General features: G+C 35.9%; 2 protein-coding genes across 18 annotated transcripts in view; one reads left to right on the forward strand and one right to left on the reverse strand.

The window, feature by feature from the left end:
- Positions 1-6,856, forward strand: part of MMS22L (MMS22 like, DNA repair protein) — a 125,551-nt gene extending 118,695 nt beyond the window's left edge. For all 3 annotated transcript variants that reach the window (XM_015077788.3, XM_053222445.1, XM_053222446.1), the window contains 3 exons: positions 1,198-1,294; positions 2,890-3,057; positions 3,791-6,856. In XM_015077788.3, coding sequence (XP_014933274.3) covers positions 1,198-1,294; positions 2,890-3,057; positions 3,791-3,872 — 347 coding nt within the window. In that variant the 3' untranslated portion in view covers positions 3,873-6,856. The remainder of the gene's footprint in view (positions 1-1,197; positions 1,295-2,889; positions 3,058-3,790) is intronic.
- A 149-nt stretch (positions 6,857-7,005) lies between these two features.
- The window catches only part of KLHL32 (kelch like family member 32), a 241,943-nt gene continuing 224,484 nt past the window's right edge, over positions 7,006-24,464 (reverse strand). For all 15 annotated transcript variants that reach the window (XM_015077790.3, XM_053222451.1, XM_027057227.2 and 12 more), the window contains one exon: positions 7,006-10,943. In XM_015077790.3, coding sequence (XP_014933276.1) covers positions 10,782-10,943 — 162 coding nt within the window. In that variant the 3' untranslated portion in view covers positions 7,006-10,781. The remainder of the gene's footprint in view (positions 10,944-24,464) is intronic.

Below are 24,464 nucleotides of genomic sequence, written 5' to 3' on the forward strand. Positions count from 1 at the left end.
AATGTGACTGTTAAGGGGTATAAGGTTTTCTGGGGAGGTGATGAAATTATTCTGAAATTAGACAGTGGGGATGCCTTCTCAACTCTGTGAATATACTAAAATCCAGTGAATTGTACACCTTAATAGGTTGGTTTTGATGATAAGTGAATTGCACTTCAATAAAGCTTTTTTTTTTTTCTTTTTAAATCAATGCTTAATGTTTTCTGTGAAGACTGTTTCTTCATATTCTGGTACTTTATCCACAGAAGAGCTTTTGGGGGTTGTTTTTCAAGAAAATGTCTTTTAAGAATGAATTATACTGATTTCAGAATTGTATCTAATATGAGGAGTTATTTGTTCAGTGAAGACAAGTGTGCTATATCTTCTTTATCCACCACCCTCATACCATAGAGAACATTACTAAGTACATGTGATTAACTTAAGTTCATATGTATCCTGTTTGGTGCTCCTGCTATAATGGATTAGAGCTTCTGAAATTTTTATTCCTAGAGTGCTTTTTTCCCAGCTATTTATATTAGATGTGCCAAAAAAACACAACAAAAATTTAATAGCATTTGGAACATACTAAATTTTCTATTTTCTTTCTTGATATTTTTCCATTTTTACATACAAATGCACAATTTTAAAGGATTTGGTTAAGTATTTAAAGAATACAAATGTTCTTTTTATAACTTCACTTTTTTGAAAGAACGATAGCATCACAGTTGATTTATACACATACACACACACATCTTTGGCTAATTTTAAGTGAAGGTAAATTGGTGGTTTCTAATTTGTTAGTGAGTAGGAGGGAGGAATATGCCTATGAATTTTAAAAAAATAAATCTGCTTGTCTGTAAATCAGCTGAATGATTAAAAGCTATCTTTTGTCAGCATGTAACTACTTGCAGGATGAGGATGATAGAATGTTTTTGAATATGGGGTCTTTCTAAAAGGCCTATCTTTACATTTATTTTTTCAGTTATAGGAGTGTAAAAAATAAACTCTTAAGGTTTTTATATTTTCTTAGAATGGGAGATAAGGAGATAGAACTTTAGAACAAACCAAAAACTCAGAACTATTTCATTTTGAAAAATAACAAAACTGTACAAACTTTAAGAAAACAACATATTTCTCTAAATTAAGAGTGTTCATAAAAATGAGGATCCAGATGGTCAATTCAGACACAGTGTGTGATGCTATAATTTTTCCTCCTAGTGAAAAGGCTGGCCACAGAGAACCTGCAATACATGGTAAAAGCCTGCCAAGTGGGGTCAGAAGGAGAACCCGCCGCCCAGCTGACTTCTGTGTTTAGGTAACTGGAAAATACGCCAACTGGCAAGGGGACTATTGCCAGCCATTTGACAGCCAACATGTTTTTTAAATAACTAATTATCCAAAACATAATGTGTTACTACTTGTTATAGTATTTCAATTATTATATTTTTGGCAGTGGTTTTGTTACACTGTGTTGTTTTATTAAAAAGACAAAAGTGCCAGGGAGGAAGACAAGTGAGCTGACTTCAAATTACCTGAGAATTGGGTGAAGAAGACTCCTGCATGCATTTAAGAGAAAAAAGTCAGGATATGTGGGTCATGATGACAGGTGCACAGGCCCTCAGAGCTGCTACACATGTTACTCAGGATCCAGTGTAGAAGTACACATGACTGGTTGTTTCACTTGCTGTAGATACTATAGACCCAGGAAGCTTCATTGTATTTCATTTGTGAAGCATGAACTGTATAAGAGTAGACCTGACGTTAGTTCCCAAGAACAGTAATGCAACGGGAGGAACATTTTCTGTGTTTTGTGTTGTTGTAATGTTCTGTGTTTTATTGTCGTTTCCTGCCTTGCCTCCTCTAGAATCTTGTGCTTTCTGTTAGGGCAGTATTTTTAAATATTTCTTTCTCACAATTTCTACCAGTTCCCCTTTTAATATATGTATCTCTGCCCTAACACTGCCATGAGAAATAATGTGGGTCTGTTTTCTTCCGTGTTGGCTCTTTGATTCCTCAGTTCGTTTTCTCCTCACATAATTGGCACTCATCAGCTGTTTACAATTTATTTAAATTGGGATCACATGAAATAAATAGTGGCTTTGTAAGAATTATAAAACCCTAGGGGCGCCTGGGTGGCTCAGTCGGTTAAGCGTCCGACTTTGGCTCAGGTCATGATCTCACAGTTAATGGGTTCGAGCCCCGTGTCGGGCTCTGTGCTGACAGCTCAGAGCCTAGAGCCTGTTTCAGATTCTGTGTCTCCCCCTCTCTCTGCCCCTCCCCTGTTCATGCTCTGTCTCTGTCTCAAGAATAAATAAAACCCTAAGAAGGGAGAAAGGATTTCATATGAACGAGGAAGATTGCATGTTTGTTATGTACAACGTATTAAGCTAGGTGACTTTTTTTTGTTTGGGGGAGAGTGGAAATTTTAGGGTTAAAACATAATTTTTTATAAAGGCCTCCTCTGGGTCTAAAATCTCCAGTTAAGGAATGTAAAAATATGTATTATGAGTAACTTGTTTTTCTCATAAAAATATTGTTTGATCTATTTAGAAATACGATGAACTAAGAAATACCTAGGAAGCTGGACTCATTTTTTTCTACATCCTTACCGCTCAGATTCTGACATGCAGAGAATAGCAGCAAAGTCCCTGGGACTAGATTTCCCCCCTTATTCTCCCTTCTCAGGTTCCAACCCTTCCTTCTTCCTACCAGTGCCGTGGTTCTGGTCATGCATAGCTTACGCTGAAATAGGCCATTTCTGTCCTTTAGTCTTCATAGGGCATCTAGATTCTTAAGGTAATCTTACATGAAATGATCTTTCTGGTGTTCAGTTTACAGCTAATTGTTATATAGATACCAGCCCTGGGAACTTCCCCAGAAGTAATCCTTTGCAACTTGATTTACTTCCAGGCATTTTATCCAGGATTATGGTACGAGGTATGATAATCAGATTTACAGCATTTTAGAAACAGTAGCAGCATTGGACCAGCAGGTTGTTATCCATTTGCTTTCTACCCTCACTCAGTCTCTGAAGGATTCAGAGCGGAAATGGGGCCTTGGCAGAAATAGCGCACAAAGGTATGTTTGAAAATCTTATTACATTCTTTTGGGCAACGATTATAAAATTTAGATTCATTTCCTAGAAATGGCTTATTTTCCCATTCCTAAAAGTTTGGGGTATGTTGGAGTTGATGAATGTTTCCATACTATGATTGACACATCGCGATTCACATACAGTTCTTTTCAAAGTGACCACCTTTGAAAGCTCTGTGTTTCATCAATGCTACTATTGCCAAAACACATTCAGTGTTCCTCATTGGGAGGTGGACTTTAGAGCCTCAGATGTGTTGCTGGATGCCCTATGAAGACTATAACACTTAAAATCCATGGTGGCATTATCTGCCCTTTGAGGGATGCCTTGATGTACTGAAACAACTGCATCATGTGTATCCAGTGAGTAAGGTGTGTGAGCCAATTAAATAATACGGTTTTTGGTCAAAAATAAGTAATAGGACTTTTTTTCTTGTAGGCTTACAACCCAGTTTCAGATTGTGCTGGACTGTGTAACATAATGTAACACATGGAAATAGACCTGTAGTTCCTAAAGAGGTTGTTTTAGAGGAGTCAGCACTCATGAGAAGTCATATGTCCCAAGTTTGTTAAAGAATCAAAGTATTTTAGTCATATTGTGTGAGTGTGTGTGCGTGTAGACAGACAGACACTCAGGTAGGCTCAGTTTGTAAATACTTAAAACGAAAAGTAGTGGAAAAGGTAATAAATGTATCTACATCTTTTCTTTTTTCTTAAACAGGGAAGCCTATAGCAAACTTTTATCTCACCTAGGACAAGTGGGACAAGATGAAATGCAGAGACTGGAGAGTGATAATACCTAACATATTTTGTGATTTGCCTTCTCTATTATAACTATCTGAAGCCGCTTTGCACCATTCTGATTCATACTTTTAATTGTGTGATGTTCTGTTAAAAATTCTTTCTAGGATTTTTTTCTTACATACCTGTAAGTATAAGGTACATAAATAAGGAAATAAAGGTTAATTAAATATATTATTGGACCTTTGGAACTTGGCAGAATTGCATTCTCTTTTGAAGAGTTTTTAGTTAAACTAACTTAAAGGAACCTTTTCTAACTGTGAGTGTTACATGTGTATGTCTGTTAAGTAGATTTGCACCAGTCAATCCAGGAACTTTTCACTGTAATGTGACTTTCTGTCTTGTGAGTGATTTGTTTTGTTTCTTACATGTTTTAATATGATGTGGGTGTTTTTTTGTTTTGTTTTATTTTGTGTTTTTTAACATTACCTGGCTGTTCTGTGCTGGTTTTGGGGAAAGGGGGGTTCAGGAGGTGGGATTGTATGTTTGTCATCTTTTGTTATACTGTGTCTAAGGCAAGTTAATAAATGCCCAGCACACTTAGCTCTGTGAGGAATGAGGCTGCGTCTGGCTAAATGAATATACAGATAGTATATAAAATGTTTTAAAACTTAAGCCAACAGTGTTTATGCTTAGGTCCCAACAGTTGCCAGATTTTTTTTTTTTCTTTAGTCGTCCTTCTTTTGGGGAATTTATTAAAAGACCTCTATCAGGAGGAGGATAAATAAGACCCTTTAAGAAAAGAGAAAATAACATCTAAAAAAATCTTCAGGTTACATTATTAACAGAAGAGTTCTGAGAACTCAGCCCATTTATCTCCTCATCAATTAGAGCCTTTTATAATTTAGCATCTTACATTATGTTTACAAGGGACCAGTTTAGTTTCCTTTAGCAGCTATTGTGTCTCAACTCTTTATTTCATCCAGATTTTTATTTTACCAGTTGAGCTCTTATCCTTGTCTCCTTTTTGTGGTGAGCTTTACTTGACGAAAGAACTCCAGTCCTAGTGTTGGGAACCCACCTAGGTCTCAAAGCCAGCTCTGCTTTGTAAACTTGAGCAAGTCACTTAACCTTGCTGAGCCTCAGTTTCTTCATGGAGAAAAAAAGAATACTAATCCTTTTTCTTTTTCACGGTGTCCTAGTAAGAATCAGGGGATAATGTATGTGAATGTATTGGTGACATACATTCTATTTGAGGTGTGCAGACATGATTACTAATCATGCCCAAAGGTAATGAACACCTCTCAATTTTGTCCCTTTTTCTCTAATAGGTCCTAGATGAATGAGCGCCCCCCCCCCTTGGGACCCCCCACCCCCCCGTTTTTTTTCTTCAAATTTTTTCTTACACATCATGTTTGCTAACTTTGCAATAACTTACTGTTTCCTTCTTGGGACTCTAGTCTTTATCATGGTTCTTCTATTCCTCCTTTTCTAACTCAAGAAGTATCTTTAAAGATGAAGTGTATTGCAGTCAGCGAACTATACTTATTAATGCTGTCCTTACTGTAATGTGTGAAGTCTAAAGGAGTATCTGTTGTTTTCACAACATACAAATAGTTTATCCCCCTGCCAGATCAGCTATTAGTACTTCAACAAATGGAATGAATAAAAGCTTCGTTAAGGTTACTTAGTAGACTTTAAAGCAATGAGTTTTTCATTATCGTAGTGACTTACTAAACTTAATGTATTGCTTTGCAGGTTTCAGCAAATGAAGCATACATCTGTTTAAGGTGATGCTTTTAAAGAAGTTATGTATGTGTATATATATTTTTATTTCCAAAATAGGATTAATAAGATAGCTTTGAGAATCATGTTCCTTAGAATATGAAACTTTTAAGAGATGAGAAAAGCCACTGCTGAATCATGCATTAGGGCATATGTCTATAGATGCTAAGAATAAATAGTTTATACTTTAAAAATCCATAACAAAAAAAAAAATCTGTGACAATACATATGTGTAAATACGTGTGTTGAAGTGTGTTTTTAATTGAAGAAAAAAAAATTTATGACTCAGTTCATTTTCTTGAAAATCTTCACAGACCCTTCACTTAATAGGATAATCTTACCTTTTTTCTATTCCCAGACTTAGAGTAAGTACCTTATTCCTGCTTCCTTAATATGTATTTACCCCTAAAGAACCTGTACTCTGTGGGGCTGCTGCTTCTATCTCTCTATTGTAAGCCGTTCTCTTTTGGTGCAGTCTGAGAGTACATTCTCATTTCTCATGTCCTTTGGCCTGACGTCTGTGTTTTCCTCCATCTTCTCAACCCTTCCTTGGTGATACTCCTCCTCCCTACATACTGTACTTTGAAAGCACCCTCATGTTCTCCTTTCCGGTCCCCAGTGGTGAGATGTGGCTCTTCACTTGCTCCATCTCAACATTCTTCTAGTAGTGAACTGCGAACACTAGCTCATAATTTCATCTCTGAAGTCTATTTCTAGTGCTAATTTCTCTCTAAACCCCTCTAGTTGGATCCTCCTGAAATCTCAAGGCAACATGTCAAGCTGCACTTGTCACTTATTTTCAACTAGCTGCTGCCTTTTCTACCCAGGGAATACACTGTTTTCACAAGTTATTTAGCCTTGAAACTTCAGAAGCATCTTGGATTCTTACATGCCCCCCACTTTCAGGTGATCACCAGTACAGGCTCTTGGTATTTTTTTCATTTTTCCATCCTGTACACCCCAACTGTCTTTCCTACTGTGCTCTATTGATCTTCTTACCTCCTTATCTCTGATCTTCTTCCCTGTAATTCATCCTCACACAGTTCTGGCATTAGTGTTGCTAAAATAATCCTTTCTTCCTGTTACTTTTCTGCTCAAGGACCTCCAGTTACCTGCCAGTGTCAATAAGCTGACATTCAGACTCTTCAGGAGACTTTTCTGCCATCCGACTCTACCTTTTCTATGCAAACTTAACTCACACAGGAGACTAGACTGCCTTAGACATCTGAATGCCATGTTCATTCTGCACTCTGAGCTTCATTCAGCTTGCCAGGAGAGAATACTACCCTTTCTACAGAAACCTAGCCTTAAGACACTTAAGTAGGAAGACAGTTAAAATATAAGTATTCCAGTCAAATAATTTCTGTAAAATATCAGATGGAATATAAAAGAGATGATTGAAGGACAACAGAGTGGTAGAAAGGACTTTATTAGACATTCAGATTTGGTTATGATTTAAATTTTAATTGAACATTTAATTAGGTTTTCATGGGGGAGTAAAAAACATGGAGTATGATCTCTGTACAGAAATCTTTTAGTATTGACTTCATTTGCATTAGAAGAGTTTCATAGTTTAAAACTTTTATATCTTTACCTATTCCTAGCATATTTTTTCTTAAGCCTATTTGACTTTTTCTACCTGGGCATCTATATTAAAAACAAAAACAAAAACAAAACTTACCTGTAGCCTGTGTGTGTGTTCTTTACCCATTATTATTTTCTTTCATGCTTCATCACAAATTTTTAAAACTATTTTGTTCTTAAAGAATTACGTGTACTTTAACAGAATCTTTGACAGCTTTTATTTTTACATCCCTTTGTTAAAATTATCTGTTCTATAAAAATTTGACAAGTTTCTGCAGTTGGGAAAAGCCTCTAGGAAACCTGTCTTCCCTCAATCCTATAGATTTTATGTAAACCTTACATTTTTCCAAAAGCTCTTCTCCTGTCTTCTCCCCCTAGGGTTAAAAATACTGCCTTGTCAGTCAAGTACATAGCATGCCAATATAAATACCATGTTTTGTTTGCTTAAGACAGTTGGTTTGGGAAGCTAGCAAAGTAGCATATTTTTTCACATATTTAATAAGATATAAGATTTGTACTTTGATTCAGTGATAATCTATATTGCTAAGATTACCAAAATAAGTACTACATGATTGGAATTGAATAACTTCTGCTTATTAAAGTTTTTGGTGTGCTAGTAGTTATCCAGTTTATAGCATTTATTGCATTTGTGAATTGTGTTTTCAGAAAATGCTGGGCCTTATTGTATATTGATAAGTTAATTGTGCATATAATAATTTTTTAAATGTATATATTTAGTTTATACTTCATGATTATTACACTTCCTTTTTTATGAAAGATTATTTGAAAACCAAAATAAAAATGAACCATATTACTTGGAAGAATAATTTCTATGTTGTTCCTGTTTTAATATTCTGTGGCAAAACAAAGTTTTTTAGTCATTTCAACAGTTGAAAGGTATACAGTATACTTGGGGTTAAACTTTGAAGAAAACATGAAGAAAAAGGAAGAAAAATATCTTAATCGTAACCTAACGAGAAAAATATCCTAATCATAACCAAATTGGTATTTTGTTATTAAGAATCTAAGGAACTTCATTGCACTTTACATTGTTTTATAGATTAATGTCTTTGCTGGCTTTTCTTCCTACACAAAGGAACGCTGTGCTAATACCTATGCAGTACTGTGTTTTCTTTTAGATAGTAAAATCTGAAAATGGTGTTTAAGTGGTTGGAATTTTCATGCTTTTCTTATGGAAATTCAAATTAACCTAATAATTTAACTACAAATACAATATGGTCTATAATTTTAAAGAGTAAAAATGAGAGATGAATTACTATAGTTCACTAAAATAGAAAATATATATTTGAATAGTTTCAGTGGAATTTGGTTTTATGAGCAGTTTTCTGGAATCTTTGAGGAAAATGATCTAATCATAAGCATTCTGCGTTTTATTTTTCCTAGGAATGTTGTACTTTAGAGGCTATCTTTGGCTATACTGTAAAGAATATTTTCTAATTCTGAGTTCGATTCTGTATATTAGTGGATAATACATTAAAGTTTCCCAAGAAAGTGTTTGCTAATGTACTGATTTGTTTTAAATGAATACTTAGAAATCTATACAGAAAATATCAAGAGTAATCTCAGGGTACCTTTTCATTATTAGTCAGGCAAGCTTATTTTTAGACCATTTTCCTTTCATTCATTGGATATAGGATGTGGGATTACAGATGTAATGGTTTTATAAGGTAAAACAGCTGGAGGTCAATTCATGTATCAAGTAGAAATTTTAATAAATCCAAAACACTTCTTGCTTAGGTTCTTTTTGAAAAGATACCTGAAATGCCAGAGTCATTTTCCTGACTTGGTAAAGGCATTTAAAATATTTAGTTTACATGATTTATAAACTCTTCTAAAGAGACTCTGTAATTCTTCTAAATATCATATCAGTATCAATTTTCACTTTTCAGAACTGTAAAATTACTCTGAAGGTTTTTTGTCTAAATCTCTGGGAGGTTTTTATTTTACTTTTTCCCCTTATGCCTAGTCTTTCCTTCTCTGCTCTTTAATCTGAATAACCAGATTATTATTTAAAAATTAAAATTTTTAGGTATAACAGTGTGAAAAGTTAGTGAATTTTGTATTTAGGATTTTAAAAAGTTTGTTTTTATTTCTGAATACCAAAAGTGGTTACATGAATAAAATGACAACTTCCTGTAAGGTAAGGATTGCTAAACAATTAAACTATGCCAAAGGAAAAAAGTCCAAATAAAGTCTTCCTTTTAGTAAAGTGACTTAGATCCTAACAAGATTAGGAAAAGGGAAAAACTCATGTTACACTTCTTGAATTTATGTTCCAATGTGATTTTTATTACATATATATATGTGTATATATACATATATATGTATATATTGTTATAGACAAAGCAAATCCAAAAACCTAGCCTAAATAAGAATTCTTATGCATTATTAAAAGTGGTAGTAATAAAATATGTATTGGTGGTGGAGGAAGAATCCCACAAGTGCTCAAGATTGACATAACCTTTAACAAACTGCAAAAACTTTTATTAGAACTACTAAGTCTAGGTTCACAGTTATGTCAGAGCACTTTATGGTGCCCAAATTAGTACAGCTAATTTTTTTTTTGTTGAGCTTTGAAATGTCATTTTTCACTAAATGAATTTAAACAAGTGTTTGAATTATGATGTGAAGCAAGAATTTGTATAGACTTAGGAATCTTTGGCTTTGGTAGACTCCCCTTTTCCTAATTAGCATCTCTTCACATGCTTTTCAGAATCATTTCTCCCACAGCATGTGTTCCAATTTCTATTTAGTAATTTTTAAATAATTTCAAAAATAATCTCCCCGTTCAGTTACAGAATTCTAAAGACAGTAAAATACCTTGTAATTTGAGTAACTTTTTTTTTCTTAAATGAAGTACTTCAGAGCATTTGCCTAATCCTCACAACATTCTTCTGAATTGATACGGAAATCAATAATTATCCTCCTTAAAGAATGGGAAAACTAGCACTGAAAGTTAAGCACCTAGCCCAAGGTCACAGTAACCAAGCTGAACAATCTGGGCGTTCCAACTGCTGTTCCAGTGTACTTCTATCATTCGTGTTACTGTGAATAAAACATGGCATTTAAAATTTTATAATGTCATAATACTGAGTCTATACTAGTGGGGCTGCAAAATGTTAAATTTTTAAAAGAAAAATTACAAACCCAGTTTTAAGTAGTAAGGGTATTAACTACGGAATTTTTTTTTTTTTTTTTTTGAAGATCATTGATGGCAGTACTTGTGAAATAAATTGCCTTACTAACATTTTCCTGTTTTCCTAGACAGTGCTGATTAGAGAAAGTCTACAACAAAGCCTCTAAAGACCCATGGAACAGTAATTGACCATTAAGTTGTCACTGAGCTACACCACAGTAAAAGTCAGACATATTGTATATTGACACACAGAGAGAAGGGTGACAGGAGGTTTCAGTAATGTATTTTAGAAAACTGTTCATTTTTTGCTAATGTTTATCTGAAAATAAGACATATAAAACAAAACAAGGAAGCATTGAGCACTGAGTCTTTTCATGCCCAGTATTCAGAAGTGAAGCTTTTCTTTCCCTTCTGTTAATGATAGTTATTAACAAAGCATTGGTTTTCAGATGGTCCCAATCCTGTGATGAGGCACTTGAAGAGTCTGAAGGTTAGGGCATGTGAAATATGGAGCTGGAAGGAAGCATGCCGCTATTCCATTAGAAGCAAAAGGGAGTGTAGGCCCATAAAATACTTCTTCTTTGCCTTCTCTACTTACATCCACCACCTACAAAAGAAGAGAAGCCTGTTCGTCAAAGATGATTGCTCAAAATAATGCCGTATACACATTAAAGGAGGCCTGCAGTTGAACTCAGTGATGCCGCCATGACCTTAGGCATTAGTTTTTTTCCTCACAGTATGGAACCAGAAATTTGTATTAAGGTCCAGGTAAGTGTTCTTATATACATTTATATATTTTTATGTGTCTGCATAATGTAAACAGTTTTTAGGTAGGTATCTTTGTCTTCCTCTAAGAAAAATCTTGTGTCTTTGAACAACACATTATACCAGATGGACCTGACAGATATACACAGAATATTCCATCCAAAAACAGTGGAATACACATTCGTTTCAAGTGAACATGGAATATTCTCTAGGATAGATCACGTTAGGCCACAAAACAAATCTCAATAAATTTAAGAAGACTGAAATCATACAAAGCATCTTTTCATACCACAAGAGTACCTAGAAATAATTTATAAAAACTGGAAAAAAATGCAAACACATAGACTCAAGGAAAATCAAAGAAATCAAAAAATTCGTGGAGAAAAACGTAGGTGAAAACATTATGGTACAAAATCTTCAGGACACAGCAAAGCAGTTCTAACAGGGAAGTTTATAACAGCCTCAAACAAAAATCTCAACCTAACCTTATACCTAAAGGATCTAGAAAAAGAACAAAGGTAGTAAAAGGAAGGATAGAATAAAGATTAGAGTGGAAATAAACTTAAAAAAAGAAAAATGAATAAGAATTGATTAATGAAGAGAAACCTTTATCCAGACACATGAAGACCCAAATCAGAAATGAAGGAAGAAAAATAACTTGACACCACAGAAATACAAAGGGTTGCAAGAAACGACTCTGAAAAATGTGCCAACAAATTGGGACAACTTAGAAGTGGATAAATTCCTAGAAACATACAGTCTTCTAAGGCTAAATCAGAAAGAAATAGAAAATATGGCCTGATTACCCATTCAATTTCATTACTAGTAATCAAACAGCTACCAACAAAAGTCCAGGACCCATATGCCTTCATAGGTAAATTCAACAAAGATTTAAAGTGTTGATACCTGTTCTCAAACTACAGTGAAACCTTGGATTGCGAGTAACTTGTTCTGCAAGACGAGCAGACATTTCTAATAAATTTTAACTTGATAAACAAGTGATGTCTTGTAATACGTGTAGTATGGGATACTGAATGTTACATGATCACAACTGAGCCAATGGTACTTAAAATTCACTTTGATATACAAGCACTTTGGATTACAAGCATGCTTCTGGAATGAATTATGCTTGCAAATCAAGGTTTTACTGGATTCCAAAAAATAGAAGAGGAAGGAAAATTTCCAAATATATTCTACAAGGCCAGCTTTACCCTGATACCAAAACCAGACACTATCAAAAAGACCAGAACAAAACAAAACCACCTTACAGGCCAGTATATCTGATGAACATACATGCAAAAAATGCTGAACAAATATTAGCAAACTAAATACATTAAAAAATATATCATTTACCTCGATCAAGTGAGATTTATTCCAGGAATAAAAAGCGTTTCAATATTCACAAATAGGTTAATGTGATAATAAGAGTAATAACTAAAAACCATATGGTCACGTCAGTAGATACAGAAAAAGCATTTGACAAAATGCAACATCCATTCATGATAAAAACTCAACAAAGTGGGTTTAGAACATACCATAACCAACCATATATGAAAAACCCACAGCCAACATCATACTGAAAGGTTTCCCTCTAAAGACCAGGAACAAGACAAGAAGGTCCAATCTTACCATTTTAATTCAAAATAATACTGGACATCCTAGCTGCAGCAATCAAGCAAGAAGGAGGAAAGTATCCAAATTGGTAAGAAAATAAACTTAACCACTATTGGCCAATGACGTGTGTGTGTGTGTGTATGTAAAACCCGAAACACTCCACCAAAGAACAGATGAATGAATTCAGTAAAGTTGCAGGATACATTTCTGTATGTTAATTTTGTATTACATTTCTATACACTAATAATGAAGTAGCAGAAAGAGAAATTAAGAGAACAGTTACATTGGAGAGTAGTCCAAGATGACCACTCAGGAAGAGTATGAACTCACCTCCTCCACAGACACACCAAATAATAAACCTATTGTAGAGCAATTCCTTCTGAAGAAGTGAGAGCTGACTGAACAGCCTCTGCACAAAAGATAGATCATGTAACTGTAAGATGGAGTCTTGTTACTAAAGAGAACCCACAGTCCCAACACTGAAGAGCAGTGGAGAGGGATAGTACTAAGGGACTGTAATGCACCCACCCTGGGGCACAGAAAGAAAGCTACAAATTAAAAGCAACTAGAATATAAAGGATCCAGCCCTACCACCACCAAGCAACAGGACAGCAGCTAGAACTCTGGATTGGAGATGCTGGTGAACACAGCTGTTTTATGTTCCCTCTCCATCATGACAGCATGGACAGGAATAGTGTCCAGGCACTCTAGCCAGCCTATTGACTGAACCCCTGGCCTCTACCCCACACCAGACTGAGCCATCCAATTAGGTCAGCCTCCAGCACACCACACACCAAGACACCCCTTCTCAGGGCTCACTACAGCTACAGCCACCTTACTTACCAAGGTGACACAGGCACAAAGCACTATGGCACACTCCAGGCACACATTATTTTAGCTCCTAATGTCTTGCTATGTATGACACCCCCAACTCAAGAAAGATCCAGGACTATACCTGAACAGAGCATCTCAAGAACCCCAAGTCTGCACCCTGTCTTAGCTATAGCCACCTCACCAGGGCATACCCTGCACCAAACACCATGAGTTTTTGTGCACATGGTTAGCCCACACTAGCCATGGGTCTAGTTGCCCTATCACAGCACTCTATGAACAGCATTTGAGGAGACTCCAGCCTGCACCCAGTTCAACTACAGCTCTCCTGTCAAGGCACCACTGTATGGAGTGCCCCAGGATGCCCTGGACCACACTACACCTTGGCTCCAGCTACCCCACCAGGGTAGCCCCTGCACAGGATGCCCAAGACACTCCAGCCTGCAGCCCTCTTCACCTTCATCTAATCTGCCATGGTGCCCTCCATGCAGAGAACACCAGTACACCCCAGCTTGCATCTGCTTTGGCTTAAGCTATTTTCCAGGGTGCCCATAGAGTGGAGAGCCCCAAAATAACCTGGCTAGCACCAACTTTAGTTTCAGCTGTCTTGCTGGGGCACCCTCTGCTTTGAGAGCTAGGAATACCCTGACCCATGCCCATTTCAGCTACAGTCATCTCATCAGGGAAGCCCCAGCATGGAGTGCCTCAGGACCACCAAGCTCATGCCCGCCACAACTCTAACCACCCAGTCACTAAACACAGTCAACACAGGGGATGATCATACACAAGACTCTTCCATCAATTTTAGAAGTAACTGTTCTAATTCATAAGAACAAACACAAAGGCAATGTAAGAAGATAAATGAATATGCTCCAAATAAAAGAACATGACAAGTCCTCAGAAAATGAACTAGATAAAATGGAAATAACCAATCTACCTAACAAAGAGCTCAAAGTAATGGTTATAAAGAAGCTCACCAGACTGAAGAGTGGAAGTGACAGTGGAAATGTCAACAGAAAAAATATTAAAAAGAACCAATCAGGGGCGCCTGGGTGGCTCAGTCGGTTAAGGGTCCGACTTCAGCTCAGGTCATGATCTCACAGCTTATGGGTTCGAGCCCTGCATCAGGCTCTGTGCTGATGGCTCAGAGCCTGGAGCCTGCTTTGGATTCTGTGTCTCTCTCTCTCTCTGCCCCTCCCTTGCTCACACTGTCTCTCAAAATAAACATTAAAAAAAAAGTTGAGAATACAATAACTGAATGAAATATACACTAGAAGGAATCAACAGTCTTTTTTTAAGTTTTTAATTTTGAGAGAGAGCGAGTGAGCTGGGGAGGGGCAGAGAGAGAGAGCACGGGGAACAGGATCCAAAGCAGGCTCTGCACTGACATCAAACTCATGAACCATGAGATTATGACCTGAGCTGAAGTTGGGATGCTTAAATGACTGAGCCACCCAGGTGCCCCTCAACAGTATCTTTAAAATGACACATTAGGTCCAGCTGGTATAAGAGATATATATGGAACATTCCATCCAAAAACAAAAAGATTACAGATTCTTTTCAAGTGCACATGGGACATTCTTCAGAATAGATCATAGGTTAAACCATAATACAAGACTCAATAAATTTAAGAAGATTAAAACCGTATCATGCATCTTTTCTGATCATAATAGTATGACACTAGAAATCAGTAACAAAAAAACAAAAATGGAAAACACAAACATGGAGGTTAAATAAAATTCTACCACATAAGCAATGGGTCCATGAAGTACACACAGAAAATGTTAAAAATACTTGGAGACTAACGTAGATGAAAACACACGTCAAAAATCTAGAACCATTTTCACTGTTTCCCAAAGAGGGAAATGTATAGTGATATAGGACTACCTCCAGAAATAAAAATTCTGGAATACCTGGGTGGCTCGGTTAAGTGTCTGACTTTGGCTCAGGTCATGATCTGAGGTTCATGAGTTCAAGCCCTGCATCGGGCTCTGCTGACAGCTCAGAGCCTGGAACCAGCTTCAGATTCTGTGTCTCCCTCTCGCTCTCTCTCTGCCCCTCCCCCAGTCACACTCTGCCTCTCAAAAAATGAATAAACATGTTTTAAAAATTTTAATAAAAAATAAGAAACATCTCAATCTAAACTTACATCGAAAGGAACTAGAAAAAGAAGAGCAAAGTCCAAGGTTAGTACAAGGGTACAAGGAAAGAAATAATAAAGATCAGAGCATGGATAAATGAAATGGAGACAAAGAAAAAAATAGAAAAGATCAACAAAACCAAGAGCTAGTTCTTGAAAAGATAAACAAAATTGACAGAAAATTAGACCTATCAAGAAAAAACGAAAGGAGACACAAATAAGAGAATAAGAAATGAAAGAGAAGTAGAGGTGCCTGGGTGGCTCAGTTGGTTGAGCATCCAACTTTGGTTCAGGTCATGATCTCATGGTTTGTGAGTTTGAGCCAGTGTCACGCTCTCTGCTGTCAGCACAGAGCCTGCTTCAGATCCTCTGCTCCTCTCTCTCATCCCCTCTCCCCTGCTGAGTCTTAAACTTTAAATAAAAGAAATAAAAGTAGTAAGAAAACGGACACCACAGAAATAAAAAGAATTATAAGAGAATACTATGAAAATTATACAAAAACTAGACAGCCTAGAAGAAATGGATAATTCCTAGAAACACAGAATCTTCCAAAACCAAATCACAAACAGAAAATCTGAACAGACCATTTATGAAAATTGAATCAGTAATGAAAAAACTCCTAAAAAAACAAAAGTCCAAAACCAGATGGATTCACAGGTGAATTCCACCACACATTTTAAGAACAGTTAATACTTATTCTCAAACTATTTCAAAAAAATAAACGTGGAAGGAAAGCTTCCAAATATACTCTATGAGACCAGCATTGCACTATTACCAAAATCAAAGATACTATAAAGAAACCTACAGGCCAATAACCCTGAACATAGATGCAAAAATCATCAACAAAAGATTAGCAAACTGCATTCAACAATATATTAAAAGAATCACAAAAATTAAGTGGGATTTACTGAAAGGATGCAAGTATGGTTCAATATTTACAAATCAATCAACCTGATATCACATTAAAAAATGGTAACTATTATGATCATCTCAACAGATGCAGAAAAAGCATTTGGCAAAATTCATCTATTTCTGATTTTTAAAATTCTCAATATAGTGGGATTAGAGGGAACATATCTCAATATACCAAAGGACAATATGAAAACCCACAGCTAACATTTTAGTCCATGAGGATGAACGGTTTTTCTGCTATGATCAGGAATAAAACAAAGATGTTCACTCTTGCCACTTTCATTCAGCATAGTGCTGGAAGTCCTAGCCATAGCAATCAGACAGGAGAAAGAAATAAAGGCATCCAAATTGGTAAGGAAGAAGTTAAGCTATCACTATTTGCCGATAATATAATGCTATACCATAGAAAACCCTAAAGACTCCACCTAACACTGTTAGGAGTAGTAAATGAATTCACTAAAGTTGCAGGATACAAAATTAAAATAGTTTTGAGTTATAATTATACCAAAAGGAATAAAACATCTAGTAGTAAACTTAACCAAGGATTTGAAAAGATCTGTATGCTGAAAACTGTACAACATTGATGAAAGAGAATAAGGACAACATGAACAAGTGGGAAAATATACTGTGTTCATGTACTGGGAGAATCTATAGCAGTCTACAGATTCAATGCATTTTCTATCAAAATACCAATAGCATTTTTGCCAGAACAAGAACAAATAATCCTAAATTTTTTAAGAAACCACAAAAGACCCCAAATAGCCAAGGAAATTTGAGACTGAAGAACAAAGCTGATGGTATCACAAAGCAAGATTTTAAGATATACTATAAAGCTGTAGTAATCAAAACAGTATGCTACTGGCACAAAAACAGACACAGAGATGAATGGAACAGAAACAGAGCCCAGATATACACCCACACGTATATGGTCAGTTAATCTACTACAACACAAGATGCAAAATATAGAGTTGGGAGAAGACGGTCTCTTCAATAAGTGTGTTGGGAAAACTGGACAACTCCCTGCAAACGAATGAAATAGGACTCTTTCTTACAGCATACACAAAAACAAACACAAAATGCATTAAAGACCTTCATGGGAGACATGAAACTGTAAAACTCCTAGAAGAAAACAGGCAGTAATCTCTCTGGCTGTGACCTTTGCAACATTGTCCTGAGGCAACGGAAACAAAACCAAAAATGAACTATTGGGACTAAGGAAAAAAAAAAAGTATACCATCAACAAAGCAAAAAATGGCAACCTACGAATCAAAGAAGATATTTGCAAACAATATATGATAAGGAGTTAATATCTAAAATATGTAAAGAACTTATACAACTCAATACCAAGAGAAACGATCTGATTAAAATGATGGTCAGAGGACCTGAACAGACATTCTTCCTAAGAAGACATACAGATGGCAAGCACATGAAAAGAAGCTCAACACCACTAATCATCAGATGCAAATCAAAACCACAATGAGCTATTACTTCACACTACTCAGAATGGCTATTATCAAAAAGATTAGAACTTCAAGTGCTGGTGAGGATGTGGAGAAAAGGGGACTCTTGTGCACTATTGGTGGAAATGTAAATTCATGCATCCACTGTGGAACACAGTATAGAGGTTCCTCAAAAACTTAAAAACAGAAATACCATAAGATCCAGTAATTCCAATACTGGGTATTTATCCAGAGAATACAAAAACACCAACACAGAAAGATACTTACATCTCTATGTTTATTGAAGCATTATTTACAATAGCCAAGATATGGAAGCAACACAGTGCCCATCAATAGATGAATGAATGAAAAAGTGGTATGTATATACAATGGAACATTACTTAACCTAAAAAGATCTTCTGATCTGGGTAAACATGGATGGACCAAGAGGATATTATGCTAAGTGAAATAAGTTAGAGAAACACAAATATCATATGATTTCACTTATATGTGGAATCTCAAAAAGGAACAAAAAACAGTAACAGACCCATAAATACAGAGAAGAAATGGTTGGTTGTCAGAGGGGTGGGGGTGGGACAGGAGCAAAATGGGTGAAGAGGAGTGGGAGATACAGGCTTTAGGTTATGGAATAAATAAATCACAGGGGTAAATTGTACATCATAGAGAATATAGTCAATGGTATTATAATAGCATTGTATAGTGACAGATGATAGCTACACCCATGGTGACCATAGCATAATGTGTAAGTTTGTTGAATCACTATGTTAACTGTATGTCAGCAATACTTCAATAAAAAAGGAAGAAAATCCCATTGATAACTGCACCAAAGAGGATAAGATACCTAAGAATAAATTTAAGAAGGTGAAAGACCTATATTCTGTACTCATCTATAAAATATTAATGGAAGAAACTGAAGATAAGACAAATGGATAGATCTACCATATTCACAGACTGAAAGAATATTGTTAAAATGTCCATACTCCCAAAGTAACCTAGCTATTCAATGCAATCCTTATCAGAATATCAGTTGCATTTTTCACAAAACTAGAACAAACATTCCTAAAATTTGTATGGAATCACAAAAGGCCTCAAATGGCCAAAACAATCTTGAGAAAGGAAAATGAAACTCGGGGTACCACAATCCCATATATCAGTTATACTACAAACATATAGTAATTACAATATGGTACTGGCAGCATATAGACACATAGATCAATGGAATAGAATAGAAAGCTTAGAAATAAACCCATGCTTATACGATCAATTAATCTACAACAAAGGAGGCAAGACAATGTGGAAAAGACAATCTATACAATAAATGGTGTTGGGAAAACAGCTACATGCAAAAGAATGAAACTGGACTACTTTCTTATACCACACACAAAAATAAACTTGAAATTCATTAAAGACCTAAATGTGAAGCTTGAGACCATTAAAATCCTTAAAAAAAAACATAGGAATAATCTCTTGGACATCAGTCTCAGCCATGTATTTATGACTAGGTCTCCTCAAGCAAGGGAAACAAAGGCAAAAGTAAACTATTAGAATGACATCAAAATAAAAAGCTTTTTACAGTGAAGGAAATTATCAACAAAATGAAAAGGCAACCTCCTGAATGGGAAAAGATATTTGCAAATGATATGTCTGATAAGGGGTTGATATCCAAAATATATAAAGAACTTATATAACTCAATACCAAAAGAACAATCAGATTTAAAATTGTGCAGAGGACATGAAGAGACATTTTTCTGAAGAACACCGAGAGACTGCAACACACATACTCCTTAATATCATTAATCATCAGGGAAATGCAAATCAAAGCCACAATGAGATATCACTTCACACCAGTCAAAATGGCTAGCATTAAAAATCTAAGTGGGGTGCCTGGGCGGCTTACTTGGTTAGGCATCTGAATTCCACTCAGGTCATGATCTCGCGTTTCACAAGTTTGAGCCCCGCATCAGGCTATGTGTTGACAGCTCAGAGCCTGAAGCCTGCTTCAGATTCTGTGTCTCACTCACTCTCTCTCTGCCCCTCCCTTGCTCACACTCTGTCTCTCTCTAAAAAATAAATAGGCATTAAAAAAACCTATTTAAAAAAATCTAATAAGTTTTGGCGAGCATGTGCAAAAGAAGTAAGACTTCACTGATGGTGGAACTGAAAATTGGTGCAGCCACTGTGGAGAACATTATGGAGGTTCCTCAAAAAACTAAAAATAGGGGCGCCTGGGTGGCGCAGTCGGTTAAGCGTCCGACTTCAGCCAGGTCACAATCTCGCGGTCCGTGAGCTCGAGCCCCGCGTCGGGCTCTGGGCTGATGGCTCAGAGCCTGGAGCCTGTTTCCAATTCTGTGTCTCCCTCTCTCTCTGCCCCTCCCCCGTTCATGTTCTGTCTCTCTCTGTCCCAAAAGTAAATAAACATTGAAAAAAAAAAAACTAAAAATAGAAATACCATGTGATATAATAATTCTACTACTGGGTATTGACCCAAAGAATGTGAAAACAATTGAAAAGATATATGCACTCCTATATTTATTGCAACATGGTTTACAATAGCCAAAATATGGAAGCATATAAGTGTCCACTGATATAGGAATTGGTAAAGGAGATGCAATTATACACACAACAATGGAATAGTACTCAGACATAATAACGAATGAGATCTTGCCATTTGAGACACTGATGGACCAATAGAGTATTTTGCTAACTAAGTCTGACAGAAACACAAATACCATATGATTTCATTATATGTGAAATCTAAAACAAACTACTACAACAGCAAAAACACATGAACAAACAAGAAAAACAGACTCTTAAGTACAGAGAACAAACTGCCAGAACAGTTTTCTAGAACAGAGGTGGGTTAGGGGAACAGGTGAAAATGACAAAAGGGCTTAAGAGGTACAGATTTCTAGTTACAAAGTAAGTCATGGAGATGAAAAATATAGCATAGGGCATATAGTCAGTAAATATTGTAGTAACATTATATGGTGACAAATGGTAAATACAGCCATCATGGGGTTAGGTACAAAATCAATATGCATTATACCTGAAACTAATACAGCATGTGAATTTGAATTAAAAAAATTTAACTCATACTACTTAAATAACTTGCCAAAACTAGTTAGTAAATGTTGTCATATGTTGGTTCACAAATACTCATCTGTAAAATGAAAAAAAACTATTGACCTTGCAGCTTTGTTCTGAAAACTGGTGACATCTAGCTTAGTGTCTAGCACCTAGAATATTATAACATAGTAGCAGATTCAAAAATCAGTTGAGTCGATATATTTCCCCAGTTATTTCCCTTTAAGCTGGAGTTCCATCTCTGTCATTATATGGAAGAGTCTCTTTGTTATTTTGAACCTGCTGTCACCTCACTGAATCTGGCTTAGTTTTAATACAAGTCTTCTTCACTTTATAGCGGGGTTATGTTCCCAAAAACCCATCATAAATTGAAAATATCGTAAGTAAAAAATGCATTTACTACACCTCACCTACCAAATATAGCTTAACCTAGCCTAACTTAACTGTGCTCAAAGCACTCACATTAGCCTAAGATTGGGGAAAATTATAAAACACAAAGCCTATTTTATAATACAGTGTTAAGTATCATATGTAATTTACTGAATACTATACTGGAAGTGGAAAACAATGGTTATGTGTACAGGATGGTAAGTATATTGGTTGTTTACCCTCATAATTACCGGACAGTGGCAGAGAGAGCCATTCTGCCACTGTCCTGCATCATGATCATATCATACTGTATATCACTGGCCTAGAAAAAAAATCAAAATCCAAAATTCAAAGTATGGTTTCTACTCAACGGGTATTGCTGTTGCACCACTGTAAAGTAAAGTTGAACCACTGTAAAGTGATATTGCTGTTGCACCACTGTAAAGTTGAAAAATTGCAAATCAAACCAGTTTAGGTCAGGAACCATATGTGTGCTGAAAAAATTCTTTCTTGAAGAAAGTTGGTCATATCCTACTTGTCAAATCCATCAGTCTCTTTCTAGCCCTCAATCTTCTTAATCTCTCTTCGTTTGACCTTCCACTAACCTCATTTAAAACCTTTCATCCTTTAGATTCCTTGATTTTCAAAAGAAAATGTTCGCAATTGACATTGTCCTATTGCTATCCACCTTTGGTCCCCTTTTCTGCACCTGCATCATAAGTGTACACGTGCCTTAATATCCCAACCACAGACCTCTTGGTACTCTTCTTCAATATCTTGTCCACTCCTGCCTTCATCTATATGTGAGTAGATAATTTTTAAACCTTTAACTGCTATAATGCATTCTAAAATGAAAGAAGCCCTTGAGATTTGGGGATCCAAGTTCATATAGGAGGAAATCACTAAGGCCTAAAATAAAAGAAAGATCAAACTTTTAGCTATTTTTTCCCCCAAATGGACATTTAGCTATTTCATCCCATCTGTTGAACAAAATATCTCTACTAAATTAAAATATTTATTCTATATGCTACATATAAACTTTTGTTGTTCTCTTTAGCTGATTTGTGCATCTTCCTGCAATACTACATTTACAGTTCTTTTTACTGAGTAGGGCAAGTCTCATTCAATGTTCAAAAACTTATTTTTACACCTTTGACTTTCCTAGAGAAACTTCAAGATCAACTTGACAAGTATTATTGCCCCACCCTGCAAGAAAAAGGAAAATCCCAATGGGATTCTGATTAGTATTTCATTAAATACAGAAAGCAGAGATCTTTCACTATTTACCTTAATTATATAAGGTTAAGCATTTTCTTCAATGTATAGAGAAAACAGAGATACAGAGAAAGTTCAATGACTTGGTCAAGGTCACGCACTAAGTGGTAGAGCCGATCATGAGCTCATACTTGTAACCAAAGAGAGAACAAAGATTTTGTGCCATTCGCAATATTCCCTCCACAACTAAATACATTTTTAGAAGACAAAATATCAGTTGAGGTCATCATCCAGAGAGTTTTGTCTGGTTCCCTGGGCCAACGGAGACTGCATATGTTAAACAGATGTAATGTATTTAATCTCTGAGAAGGGAAAAGAAGTTTTGGCAGTACTTCTCCAAAACACTCCCCTGTCAACTGGCAGAAAGAAGGCGTCTGGGAGAAGGAGATGCCAGTTTGGCAGCATATCCTCAAGCCAAAAGGAAGTAATTGTAAATGAAGAGCAGTGGAGGTGATCTGGAAATACTGACTAATCACTTGCACACTTACGCAGCTGCTCTCTTATATGCTGCTCATCATCCACAGCACATTAGGTTAGAATCAACCTCTGTGCCAGATGATTCTTAGACACCCACTAAATAAACAAGAACACTTTCCTTATGCATCTATCCTTAGTATTTTCCATGAGTTAGTATTACTAACAAGTCCAAATCTCAATCTTTAAACAAGCATTAATTTAAGACCATCTCAGTTTTTCTCTTTTTTGGGTTGCTCTTGTAATGGATCAAATAGTCTATGCTAAGTCAAGTAGTAAAATAAAATAAAATGGAATACTTTCTCAGTATCTGACATGCTTCATGCCTATATAGCTGAATCCCACAAGTGACAAAGAAGCTTTGATTAGAGTTCAGAAGGGCCAGCCTAAAGAGACAGGTTATTTTCTGGTGTTTTCAAGGGCAATAAAGGACTTTAGTCTTTCTGGATGTCAAAGGACTAATCTCTGAGCTATTTAAGTATGACCTTCATTAATCTCAGTCAGCCATGCCCTTAGAATCCAAGGATTATATATATATATATATATATATATATATAGGTGTGTGACTAATGCAAAATTTAAACTTTGATATTTTTATCATATGTACTATTTTCACCTCATTTTCCTGTATTTTTCAACCTGCTGATTTGTACTTAGGAATTTCTACTGTCTAATCATCATCTCATAAACACTATTCCCCTCTCTCATCTAATTCTCTGTTGGATATTCTTCCAGCAAGTAGTAAAGAAGCAACTTGTGTATGAACGTGTAAGCAGCCTCTCCAACCATCAATATATTACTGTTATTTAACCAAAATAGTTCCTTAGTCATGCATAAAGTAAGCAAGTATTTGAGACTATGCAACCCCAGTTCAGAATGAATGATAATACAACCTCTAACCAGATGTCAATAAGTAAAATGAAACATGATATATGATGAGTATATAATCCATGAAGACTTCCATTCCAAACATCTCTTTAAGTGACAATCCGAATACTGGCATGGACACTTATTACCCATGAATAGTAAAGGCTCTTAAAAAGGCCTTTATTAAATTTATCTGTTCTGTATAGGACCACTGTGCCAGCCATGGGAATAAACCCACTCAAAATGATTGATTTTGTATATCAAAATGACTACTGGGACACAGAACTAACCATAATGCTGGCTTTTTAAGAAAGCAAATATATTAGGGTTTCTGGGG

This window comes from Acinonyx jubatus, chromosome B2 (genome assembly GCF_027475565.1).
Source record: "Acinonyx jubatus isolate Ajub_Pintada_27869175 chromosome B2, VMU_Ajub_asm_v1.0, whole genome shotgun sequence".
In the NCBI taxonomy this organism is placed as follows: domain Eukaryota; kingdom Metazoa; phylum Chordata; class Mammalia; order Carnivora; family Felidae; genus Acinonyx; species Acinonyx jubatus.